The sequence below is a fragment of the Diaporthe citri genome, assembly GCF_014595645.1.
Source record: "Diaporthe citri strain NFHF-8-4 chromosome Unknown scaffold_3, whole genome shotgun sequence".
In the NCBI taxonomy this organism is placed as follows: domain Eukaryota; kingdom Fungi; phylum Ascomycota; class Sordariomycetes; order Diaporthales; family Diaporthaceae; genus Diaporthe; species Diaporthe citri.
In genome coordinates, this window is record NW_025064848.1 from 4985816 (window position 1) to 4998514 (window position 12699).

Sequence of the window (12699 nt, forward strand, 5' to 3'; positions counted from 1 at the left end):
CTATATAGCGCATACTGTAACACCAGCGTTGTTGATCAAGATGTCGATTGCAGGGATGTTGACGTCCTCGTTGATCCGCGTCGCGGCAGCACGGACAGAAGTTTGGGATGACAGGTCCATGAGTAAAACATCATACTTGGCCAGCGGATAAGCCGATCTCAAGGAGTCGACTGCACTCTGAACCTTCTCAGCAGATCGCCCGGATAAAATGAGGCGGCTGGGTTGTTGAGATGCCAATGCGACAGCAGTGGCGAGCCCCAAGCTATTGGGTGAGACGCCGGTAATGAGAATGGTTTTATCACGGATAGACTCCGGGAAAACTGCAGCGACCTTGGTGGCCGAGATCAAGGAGTCGAATGAAGGCATGGTGTCAGCAGCAGAAGAATAATACAGAAATGCGAGACTTTTATTTCCCTCCACACTACACTGGCCTTCTTCTTATAGAAGACCGCCGAGAGCACTGCTCGTTTACTCTTGTCCCAGTGTGTCCAAATTCGTCGAAAAAGGTTCACATCGGTCTTAAGCCTAGTTCCGGGCCGCCCTGCGTGGCAAGAGACACATTATACCAATAACATGGGGTCTTCCGTAAAGCAACCTCAGCCCATACTTCTTCAAACCAGTGACGATATTGAACACCAGTTTGGGTTCACAGGGATTGGAGTGCCCGAGCTTGTGCAGGACTTGGGTCCTCGGCAACAGAGGCATGTTCAGTGAAGGAAAAAAAAAAAATAGTCCAGGTCTGAATACGGAATTGCTTACGCCCCGCCCCTGTCAGTAGCGGATCATGGACCACAAATTCCTCTTCGGCCAATGGCTTGCAAGACAGCGGAGGTTGAAGATGGGGCCCTTGCCAAGGCGGTCCCGGCGTGGTGGCCGCATGCACCTACGGTAGTGCAAAGGTATGGTGCATGGATGTCCCCACTGACAGGCATATGGATGGTTGCAGGGGCGCAAGCAGGTCGCATGAGATCCGGTGCATGCGAACCGACCGAATTAGCGTGCATGCGCCCTAGCTCCTTGACCCACTTGATGGTGATGGTCCGAGGCGAAGATGAAGCCGCCTCCCAGATTCTGACTTGGCGTGCCCAGTCAGATCTATCTTTTTTTCTTCTGACACTGACGCATTGCTCACAGTCTTTACACCTTAGCAAGTAGCAATGGCCCCCCAAGCGTCGGAAATCTGGGACCAGGGTGACGACTGGAGTGGAATTGCCAGCTCCATAGAACGACGGCGATGGCAGAACTGTGGAAGGCTATAAGTATCGTGAGGGGTTTAAAAGCATAATTGTAAAAGCGTTTGTCTCCTAAGAGTAGTTTAGAAGGAGGAAATAAAAGAAATTTGGCTATTTAAGCATTTTAAAAAGTAGTTGCAAATTAGGGTTAGGGATGTACATACAATATACCCCTTAATTAAAAGTAATTCCTACCTTATTAATTACCTTATTTTTTAAGCAACTAATTTATATTTAAAAACATTAGCTATAGCCCGCTAAGCGATTAATTATTTAACCTTTCTTATAATATATATACTTTATTACTTAAACTTTAACTACTTATAATTTTATAATATAGCTTATAATTAATAATTAAACCTTTTTTTTAAACTTTTTAATTAAATTTATATTTAAAAATATTTACTTTTATTAATTTTAAGCATCTTTTTAATTATATTAAAGATAATTAAAAGTAATAAAAAATAGGCTTTTAAGCCTTAAGTTATTTCACTTCCTTATACTCCTAAGATTTAAAAAAAGAAATATAAATATACTTAAATTAATAAAAAGCTTATTAATAAAAATAATAAAAGCTTTAATATTCTTATTAAAATATTGCTAAATAATATGCTTAAAAGTAAGTTTCTTAATTAATTTAAAAACTAATTTTAAAGCGTATATTAATTTTTAATATAGCTTTAAAGAACCTTTAAGTATATATAAATAACTTAAAGCTTAAAATAAAATATCTTTTTAAGGAAAAAATTAAAATAAAATATAAAAAGAAAAAAAAAGGATATAAAGAAATTTAAAAAAATTAATAAGCATTATATTCCTTATTTTCCCTATATTAAGAGTTTTATATATAATTATAATAATAATTCTTATATAAATTATAATAATAAAGATAATTATTATTATTATTATACTTAAGGTAATTTTTATAAATTACTTTTAATATTTTTTTTATTATTTATGCTTTATCTTTATTATACTTAATTTAATAATTTCTTAGCATTTAAGAAATCTTAATATACTTAAAAGAAGGCTTTAAATATATATAAATATAAAAAGTTTAGTTTTATTTATATTAATTATATTTTTATAATTTTTTTAATATTTAAAAAATCTTTACTTTATAATAATAGCTTTTAAAGGTTATAAAAAGTAAGTATAAAGATATAATAAAGCATTTTAAAGTTTAAATTATAATTACTTTAAAGTAATATAATAAAATTAATATAAAGGCTTAAAAGCTTTAAAATTAAGTTATTAATAATATAAAAATTATAAAAAAGTATAAGGATTACATTATTATTATAATTAAACATTTTAATTTTAAAGGTAATATTAAGAAGTAAATATTATTAAATTTTAGTTTAAAATTATAATTAAGAATTTAATTAAAGGTTAAGAAAGTTTTTTAAAAAAGTTAAAAGATTATTATAATAATTAAAAGAAAGTTTTAAATTAATTAATATATTATTATAAAGATTAAAAAGTAAATTTTAATTATAGAATAATTTTTATATAAAGATTATATTATAATTTTTAAAAAGTATAATTTTTAAGATTTTTAATAAAAACTTAATAATAAGAATAATTAATAAATAAATTAATTCCCTTTTATTATTTCCCTTATATTTTAAAGATTTAAGAAAGCTTTAAAATATTTAAATTAAATATATAATAAAACTTTAATAAATTTATTTATAAGTATTTTTTTAATTTTTAAATATATAATATTAAAAGTACTTTTTTTTAAATTCCTATTTTAATTATATTTATTAAATATTTATATGCTTAAGCCTTATTTTTAATTATTTATACTTATTAATAATTAAGTATATAATTATTTAATTATTACAATAAATAATTCAAGGCTTGCTTAAATTTAAGGTTATATCTTTAAATAAATATTTTAAAACTATTATTTCTTTAATTATAAGCTTTAAAGTTAATAATTTAGCCTTAATAATTAAAATAAAAATAATTACTTATTTATATACTTTTTAATATATAGGGCTCTTAAAAAGGGTTATTATATACTCTTAAGAAGATCTTTAATTTTCTTTATTATTAATAAATAAAGCATCTTTAATTATTAAAAGCGCTTAAGCTTTTTAATTCCCTTTAAATTATAATTTAAGAAATTAAGTAATATATAAATATTAAATTATATAATTTACTATCTTAAGGTAACTTAAACTTAAATTTATAAGGAATCTTAATAATATAAAGCAAAGAAATGCTATATTTAAGTATATTATAATTATTATATAAAGAATAAAGTTAATTTTTTCTTAAAACTTTTAAATTTTTTATTTTAAGGCTTATTTAAAAAAAGGCTTAAGCTTTTCTTTAAATATTAAAGTAAATAATAAAAAGTTTTTACTTTTTAATAAGTTATATTTATTTACTATTTTTTTAATATATGAGTTATAAAAAAGCGTTATAATATACTTTTCTTAGTTTTTAAGAATTTATATATTTAGGAATTATTAAGCCTTTTCTTAATTCTTTATTTTATATATAAATTTAATTCTATTTTTAATTCTTATAAAGAATTTATATTTATTCTTAAAATATATAATTAAAATATTATTTATATAAAAAAGAATTGCTATTTTATAAGCTAAGCTAATAAAAAAATATAGCTTTTTTAATAAGGGTTTTAAGCTTAAATTTTATAATATATAGTTAAAATCCTTATATTAAAGAAATAAGGAGTTTTTAAGTTTATAAAATGCTTTTAAAAGCACTTTATATTTCTTTAACTCCTTAAATTTATTAAATAATTTATAATAAATTTAATTTAATTCTTTTTAGCTAGCATTTAAAAATATAATTATAATATTAAATTATTAAATCTTTAAATTAAAGTATATAATAATTATTATTATTATATAAAATGATTTTATAATTAAGATTATAATATATATATTTTTTATAATAAAATAAAGTTATAAATTTCCTTAAATATAAATTTATATCTTAAAAATTTAATTATTTTATCTTTATTAAGCTTATATTTATATATTTATTTTAAGGATAGCAGCATTAATTTTGCTTTTTAATACTTAATAATTCTTTAAATATTAAGCTTAATAAAGCTTTATATTTCTTAATGCATTACTTTAAGCTATTTATTTTAAAAAAGGCTTTTTTAAGCCTTTCTTTATATAATTAGTTTTAAAGGGAGATTTTTATAATATTATTATATTAAATAAGGCTTAAACTTAATCTTAAAGGCTTAAATAATAGCTATTATTATATTATTTAAAATTAAAAAATATAAATTTTTAAGTATTCTTTATTTTTATTTTTTAAGCTAATTAAGTAAGAAAGTAATTATAAAGTTACTTTAAAAGGTTATATTAAGGTAAAATATAATTATATTTATTAAATATAATAATTAATTAAAGGATTTTTAAGAGTATTTATCTTAATTATATACTTAAAAAGATCTTTTTATAAGTTTAAACTCTTAAATTTATTCTTATATTTTCTTTATTTATATTAATTAAAAGGATTCTTAATTTTTTATAGCTTTAAATATATATAATTTTTAAAAAAAAAGGTTTAAGTTTATTAACTCTTACTTTATTAATAAAAGTATATTTTTCTTTGCAAAAGCCTTATTTTAATATATTTAGGGTTCTTTTAAGACTTAAAAGTTTTTATTTTTAATTTCTTAAGCTTTTTAAAAAGGTAATATATAATAAACTTTACCTTTTAAATTTAAGAATCCTTATCCTTAAGTTTTAATTAAAAGTATTAATTTTATCCTTTTTTAATATAAAATAAGTATTAAATTTATTATTTAAATTAATTAAGTTATTTTTTATATAAAGTATTAAAAGTATAATATAAATGCAATTTTAAATTTCCTTAATATTAATAATTTTAATGTTTAATAATTTTGCTTTAAGAGTTAAAAAGTTATTTTTTACTTTATTTATTATTAATTTATAAAATATATCTTTATTAAATTATATATTTTTTATAAAGACTATTTACTTAAGCAAAGGAATTTAAATTTAAAAAACATTAAATGCTATATAATTAATTAAATATTTAATATAGGCTTTTAATTCCTTCTTTATAAGGCGTTTTTTTATATTATTTTTACATTTCTTTTTAAACATATATGCTTTATACTTATAAGCATAAATACTACTTTAATAAGGCAATAAATAAGTTATAAAATAGTAAATTTATATTAATTTAAATTATTAAAAATAATAAGAAAACTATATATATAAAAAAGTATTTAAAATGCATTTCTTTTTCCTTAAAGCAAGCAATATATTATATAATTAAATTGCAGCTTATATTGCTTTTAGCTAAAGGTTAAAAAATAAATTAACCTTTAATAGCATAATTAAAGTATATTTAATTATTGCTTTATTAGTTTTTTTCATAGCATTATTTGCTTTTAAGGTTTAAAGAAAAGTAAGTTTTAAATTAATACCCTTTTATTTTACTTATTTAATATATTTAATATTTATAAATTAGCTAATTATTATAGCCTTAATAGTTTATTTAATTTTATAAATATTTAAATTATATTACTATTTTATTTAGCTTTTATAAGCTTAAAAAGTATTAAATACTTATTCTTAAGTCTTTAATATAAAAAGGAAGATATAAATAAATCTTAAAAACTTATTTATTATTATAAGCTTATAATTTAACTTATTTAATGCTTATAAATAATAAAAGAGGTTTTATAAGATTTTAAAAAAAAGTCTTAAGCTTTTGCCTTTTAATAATTTATATTAAACTACCTTTTTAGCAAAGGCTTTAAAGCAATTTTTATAATTAATTTATTTAATTCCCTTAAATTTTATATTTTAAGTATATTAAATTAATAATTTAAAAACATTAACCCTTAAGTATTTAAATTAAAAATATTAAAAAATTATTAAGTTCTTTTAATCCTTATTTAAGTACTAAAAGGGCTTAAAAGATTTTATTAAATTTATTAAAAAAATTATAAGCTTATATATATTTATAATATTTATAAATATTTATAATAAAAAATAAAAATAAGGAAATTATAATAATATATATTTAAGAAAGATTAAATTATATTATTAAATAAATTTAAGAAAAATAATACTTTATTTAAGTAATTTAAAGCATAATATTAAATTAATTTTATAATATTAAATACTTAATTTTTATAAAAATGCTTTTAATATTATATTAATATAAAATTTATTTATAATTATTATATTTTTTAAAATTAAATCTTTAATCCTTTTTTATTTACTTTATATAATATATTTTTAAAGCACCTTATTTTATAACCTAAAACCTTTAAAAATAAGGTTTTTGCTTTAATAATATTTATCTTAATAGCTTTTTTAAAGGTACTTAAAATTAAATAATTAATAAAATTAATAAAATAAATAGCATTATAATTATTTAAAATTATACTTAAAGATAAAAAATATAATATAAAATTTAAGGTTATATATATTTTTAAGGAATTAATTATAATTAATAATTATAATAAATTAATTAAAGTATAAATAAATTAATAAAAAGTTAATAAAAATATAATAAAAATATTATTAATTAATTAATTTTTTAAAATTAAGGTTTAAAAAAGCATAAGTTTACTTTATAAAGAAAAATAAAATAAAAGGAGGAAATTAAAATATTATCCTTTAATAACTTTTAAAAATGCACTTAAAAGGGTTTTTAATATTTTTAATAAGCTTTATATTTAATTTTTAAGTAAAAGGTTTTTTTAAGTAAGCTTTTAAATTAAGTTTTTACAGCAATTTTTTTATAATTATATTTTAATTTTATTATATTTAAATTTTCTTAAAATTATTTTTAGCTTTAAAATTTATTTTCTTAAAAATATAAAATAAAAGTAATAATAATTAGCAAAAGGTTAAGTATATTTCTTTTATTAATTAATTCTTTAATAAGGGCATTTATATATTTTATTTTATTAATATAATTAAGATAATGCATTTTTATTTCTTAATTACTTTCTTAATTAATTACTTTTTATTTTAAAAGGTACTTTTAATTTTAATATAATAAATATTATAATATTCTTAAAAATTAATATAAATTTATTATAATATAAAAGTATTATTAATTCTTTAAATAAAGTTTTTAAGGAATAAATAAGATTTCTTAATATATTTTATTTAATAAGTTCTTAGCGCTTAGAAATTACTTAATTAAAAGTAATATATATTATAATTACTTATAAAAAGTTATTTAAACTAATAAATTCTTTAATTTTAAATAATTTATAAATATAAGCTTATAAATATAAGTTTATAAGTTTTAATATTATTATTATAGTTTAATACTTAGTTTCTTTACTTTTTTTAAGTATTGCTAATATTAAGTTTAAAGGGTATTTATTATACTTAATTTAAAAAGTATAAAATTATTTTTAATATTTTAAACTATTTATTAAATAAAAAATAATTTTATATTTATTCTTAAATTTTTTATTTTTTATTAAATTTAATTACCTTATTAAAAGCTAAGGCAACTTATTATTAAAAATATTAATTATATCCCTTTTTTAATTTATTAAAGAATAAGGAAGAAAATAAAGTAAGTATTATTTTATCTTTTAAAAGCTTATTATTACTTAAATGCTCTTAATACTTATTATATAAAGCCTTTTAAATATTTCTTTTTTTCTTTTTATGCTATATAAATTAAGAATTTAGTTTTAAGATTATATTTAGTTACTTAATAAGGGCTATATTTAATGCATTAAGGTTTATAAATTCTTAGCACCCCTTAATTTAATAATAAAACTATAATATAATAAACTAAGTAGGAAAGGAATAAATATTTAAATAAATTACTTAATTAATAAGGTTTAAAAAAGCGTTTATAGCTATTATATAAATATATATTTAAAAATAAAAGGAAATAAATAATAATATAAAATAAATATAATTAAGATATGCTTTGCATAACTTATTTATAGCTTATAAAAAGGAAAGATTGTTTTATATAAATTAAGCTTATAATTATGGAAGGCTATAAGTATTATAAGGGGTTTAAAAGCATAATTATAAAAGCGTTTATCTCCTAAGAGTAGTTTAAAAGGAGGAAATAAAAGAAATCTGGCTATTTAAGCATTTCAGAAAGTGGTTGCAAACCAGGGTTAGGGATGTGCGTGCAACAAGAACCGGCTCCACCAGAGAGCGTATCGTAAGTACTGGCGCCCTGCGGCGGCGAGAAGATTCGACGACAGCGCGCTTACCAGCAGCATCAAACCCAGGGGCTAAGAAGCGCCTGGAGAAATTCCCTAGTCCTCAGCCTGGGATGGAACGGGATTCGTTGGCTGTTGCTAGTCCGAGTGCTCGCACCGTCACTGATGAGGACTCGACATTGTCACTTCAACATCAGTCTCGGCCTGCCACGGCCACACCTGATCAGCTCCCAATTTTACTCTTGGTCAGATGTACCGATCTACACGATAAGATCAGAGAAATCCTACAAAGGGTCTCCACAAATTGGGGCCTCAACCTTCTCGCGCCTCATGATTTGCCACTCGTCACCCGGCTGAACACCTTTGACGCCCTGGCCCGGAACGCTCTTATGCTACGCATCCCTCTTGAGTACCTAGAGAGTGACGATTACTCCTCCGTATTCAATTATCAAGGCCCTCCCCCACCTTCAACCGAGCAGCCGAGCCTGCCCACAAACCTGTGCCCGACGGCAGGCCTGCAGAAAACAGTCACGCACCATTCCTGGCTGGGCCTGTTCCCTACCTACCAGGGGGAGGGTTTTTTTGTCAACATTGCATCAGTATGGCAATGAAATAGTGACATAATAGTGACATGCAATCAAGGTTTTAACATGCTTGTTTTATGTATGTCTTGCATTAGATATACGTTACTAACATGTAATCATTCCAGACATGATATGACATGATGTTAACCCTTAATATAAGGGGTAAAAAAACCCTTTTTTTTTCTTATCCCTAACTTAACTATTTATTTATTCTTTATTAGCTTAATTATTTATTATAAAAGCATTTATAAAATTATAAAGATATTTAAAAATAAAACTAAGTTTAAAGTTAATAAGGTTTAAATTAAAGCTTTTAATATAAATTTATAATAAATATTAATTAATATAAAGTTAGTTTTAATTTATAATTAATATTAACATAACTTAAAGCCTTAACATAATTTATTTTTTATAATATTTCAATAGCTTTTATTAATATTTTACTATAGTTATGAAATTTTAATTCAATGTTAAAATATGATTGTATTGCGTAATCTAGTTAAAAAAAACCCTTCCCCCTGGTAGGCATTCCCAGGATGCGGGATAACATACTACGAGGCATCAACGTCGGTGAGTATGACGAAGATATTCTGTGTGATACCCTCTGTTGCGATCTGTTGAAGTTTGACGACGACACCAACGCAGCTCTCGTCGTCCGGGGAGAGTCACGGGATGCCACGGGGTGGGAGTTCAGTGCCGAGTTCTTTACAAGATGGGGTGTGTTGCTTCAAGGGTGTACTGAAGTGCTGGAAACCACCAACTACTGGCAACAGAGGAGGGAGCAAGAAGACTTGAATTTAAACTGAATTAGTCTGAGCCTCGAGGTCACACATATACCATTCACGGCGACCGAGACTTTCCACGGACAGTGCGCCATGTTAAGGGGCCTGTGTAACTTTCGAGATGCCTACTCATCCGTAATTGTTACATCGCATCTAGAACACTGAGTCCTACAAGGCCAGGGGCCCCGGTGAGAAATGAGACACATTATTCGTGAAGAATAAAAGGACGGAAGAAAGCAGAAAGTACAGACGCAGACCAATCAGTAGAAGCCATACTTAAGTATGGGGCCCTTGAAGGTGGAGATACAAATGCAGGCGACAGGCCTAAATCTCCATAGTAAGTACATGTAGCAGTGGGCAGGGACTACCTGCCTAATAATGCGAGACAGGGGCATAAGCAAGCCACATTAGGATGTATATCCCTTTTGGGGAAGTACTCGAGAGACCCATTCGTAAGGGATGGCGGGTGAAGACAATATGAATGAGAGAATGTGTGCGGAAGAGGTTCTAGGTAGGCCCGGCAGGTCAGCTCTGCGTTACAATCACATGTGGCTGACATTATCGGTACAATATTAGTCAACTGTAGCATTATGATGCCAACCCGGCTTGAAGATCCGCCTGAGGCAGCCAGCAGACCTCATCCTTGATCCCAAGCGGACGAGGTATGTCGCAAGGAGGTACCCACAGTCTTGTAGCAATGTATAGAGAACTCTAGAAGATCTGATATCTTCAAGAGCCCTACCTATACTATATAAGGTTAAAAGAGTTTACTGAATGTAACAAGGAAGGTCTATTTAAACCAAGCTTCTACTATTAAACAGTGGTATATATTAATTTACAATCTCAGGGAACAGAACAACTATGTATGGCGATAATTCTCTGTTATATATAACGAGGCCTGTCAGGGATTAACGTCACGTGAGGCCCTTCGGGCCCTTTGGGCCTTAAATGCTAAGAGAATAGATATTATTTAAAGGCTTCCGCGCAACATATGCGCCCTTTTAAAAACTTAAATCCTTAGGTTTAATTATATTCTTATAAGCTAAAAAGCCCTTAGGCCTTATTACTTTACCTATGCACATTATTCTTAATAATTTAAATTTTTGCCTCTTTTAAAAGATAAATTAATAAGGCTTTAAAGCTAAAAAAACGCTATTAAAATATTATAAAAAAGTATTATTTATAAGAATATATTAATTATTATAAGAATTATATAATAAAATTCTTATTGCTTTTAAGTAAGTTAATTATATATAAAGTTATAAAAATATTATAAAAGCGTTATATATAAATATTATTTATAAAGATATTATTTATAAAAGTATTATAAAAGAGTTTTTTATAAGTTATATATTTATTTTAAGCTTATAACTTAAAGTTATTATATTATGAATCTTTATATAAAAAATAAATTATATAAGCTTAATTAAAATAATATAAAATAAAATTATATAATTAATAAGCTTTAATATAAATATAAATAAAAAGCAAACCTCTTTCTTTATATTTTAAATATAAACCTTTATTTAAGTACCTTTTAATAAATAACCTTAAGCTAACTTATAATATATATTTAAAATCCTTTTATATTATAAATTTATAATATAATTATATAAAACTTAATATAATAAAACTTAAAACAAATAATAATAGCTTGCTAAGCCCTTTTTTATTTTAAAGAACTTTTATTTTAAAAATATATAATAACTTAATTAATAAAAATAAGGATTAAGTTTATAATAAATAAGGAAGTAATTAATATTAAAGGGGCTTAATTTTTTTATATATTTAATTAATTAAGAATTTTTTATAATTAATTTGTATTTTATATTAATTTTATATAAATATTTAAAAAATAACTAAAAACTTTTTAAAGAAGGTTTACCTTATATTTAAAAACCTTTTTAAGTAAAAATATATTAAGCTTAGCTTAATTATATTATAATAATGCTATAAAAAAGGAATAATAAAATTTCTTATTTAATTTAATTAATTAATTTATATAATAAAAGCTTAAAGTTAATTAAATAAATATAAAATATTATTAATAATTAATAACTTAATCTTTATAATAAAAGTTTAACTTAATTATAAAAAATAGCTAAATATATTTAAAGCTTTTTACTTTACTTTATAATAATATAAGGGTGTTTTTAACGTTATAATAAAGAAAAATAATACTTAATCTTAAAATAATAAAATAATAAATATTAATATTATAATAATTTTAATAAGTAAAATTAAGTATTTTATATATAATTAGCTTAGTTATTATAAGTATAATTATTTTAATTATTATAAGAAAATAAAAATATAGCTTTTATTAATTAAGGTTAGTAAGGGAAAGGAATTTATTTAAGGAGATATAAAATTTTTTTATAAAGTAAAGCTTAAAGTATTATTAACTTAATATTAACTTAAACTTAAAGCAAGCTAGCCATATATTAGCTAATTTAATATTATAAAACGCTTAAAATTTAAAAATTCCTTATTAATAAAGTAAATTATTTATAATTAAATAATAATTAATTATAAATTATATAATAAATCTATAATCCTAAGGTTTTAAGTAAGGGAGCTTATGCAAAAGGCTTGGATTAAAAGATTATAAAAATGCTTTTAATTTAATTATTAGCTTATGCTTAAATAACTTTTTTTTTAACTTACTTTAATTAATATATTAAATTATAAGGGCTAAAAATGCATTAATTATAAGAAATAAGCTAGGCTTTTAATATATTTAAAAAACATTAAGGTATAATTAAATAGCTAAGAAAAAAGCGATATTTAATTTATAATTAAATTATAATATTCTTTATTTTTTATTATATAACTATATTTTAAAGCTTATTATAAAAACTTAAAAAAGGAAGATAGATTATAATTTAAGCTTTGCTTATTATAATTAA

At 22.9% G+C, this 12699-nt stretch overlaps 2 protein-coding genes across 2 annotated transcripts; one reads left to right on the top strand and one right to left on the bottom strand.

The window, feature by feature from the left end:
* INS49_008887 (uncharacterized protein) lies at positions 1-366 on the bottom strand (the record flags this gene model as incomplete). The annotated part of the gene is made up of 1 exon (XM_043169624.1): positions 1-366. The coding sequence occupies one exon, from the start codon at positions 364-366 to the stop codon at positions 1-3; it is 366 nt and encodes a 121-aa protein (XP_043027304.1).
* A 9178-nt stretch (positions 367-9544) lies between these two features.
* On the top strand, positions 9545-9814 carry INS49_008888 (uncharacterized protein; the record flags this gene model as incomplete). The annotated part of the gene is made up of 2 exons (XM_043169625.1): positions 9545-9578; positions 9654-9814. The coding sequence occupies 2 exons, from the start codon at positions 9545-9547 to the stop codon at positions 9812-9814; spliced, it is 195 nt and encodes a 64-aa protein (XP_043027305.1).
* Between the last annotated feature and the right edge of the window lie 2885 nt (positions 9815-12699).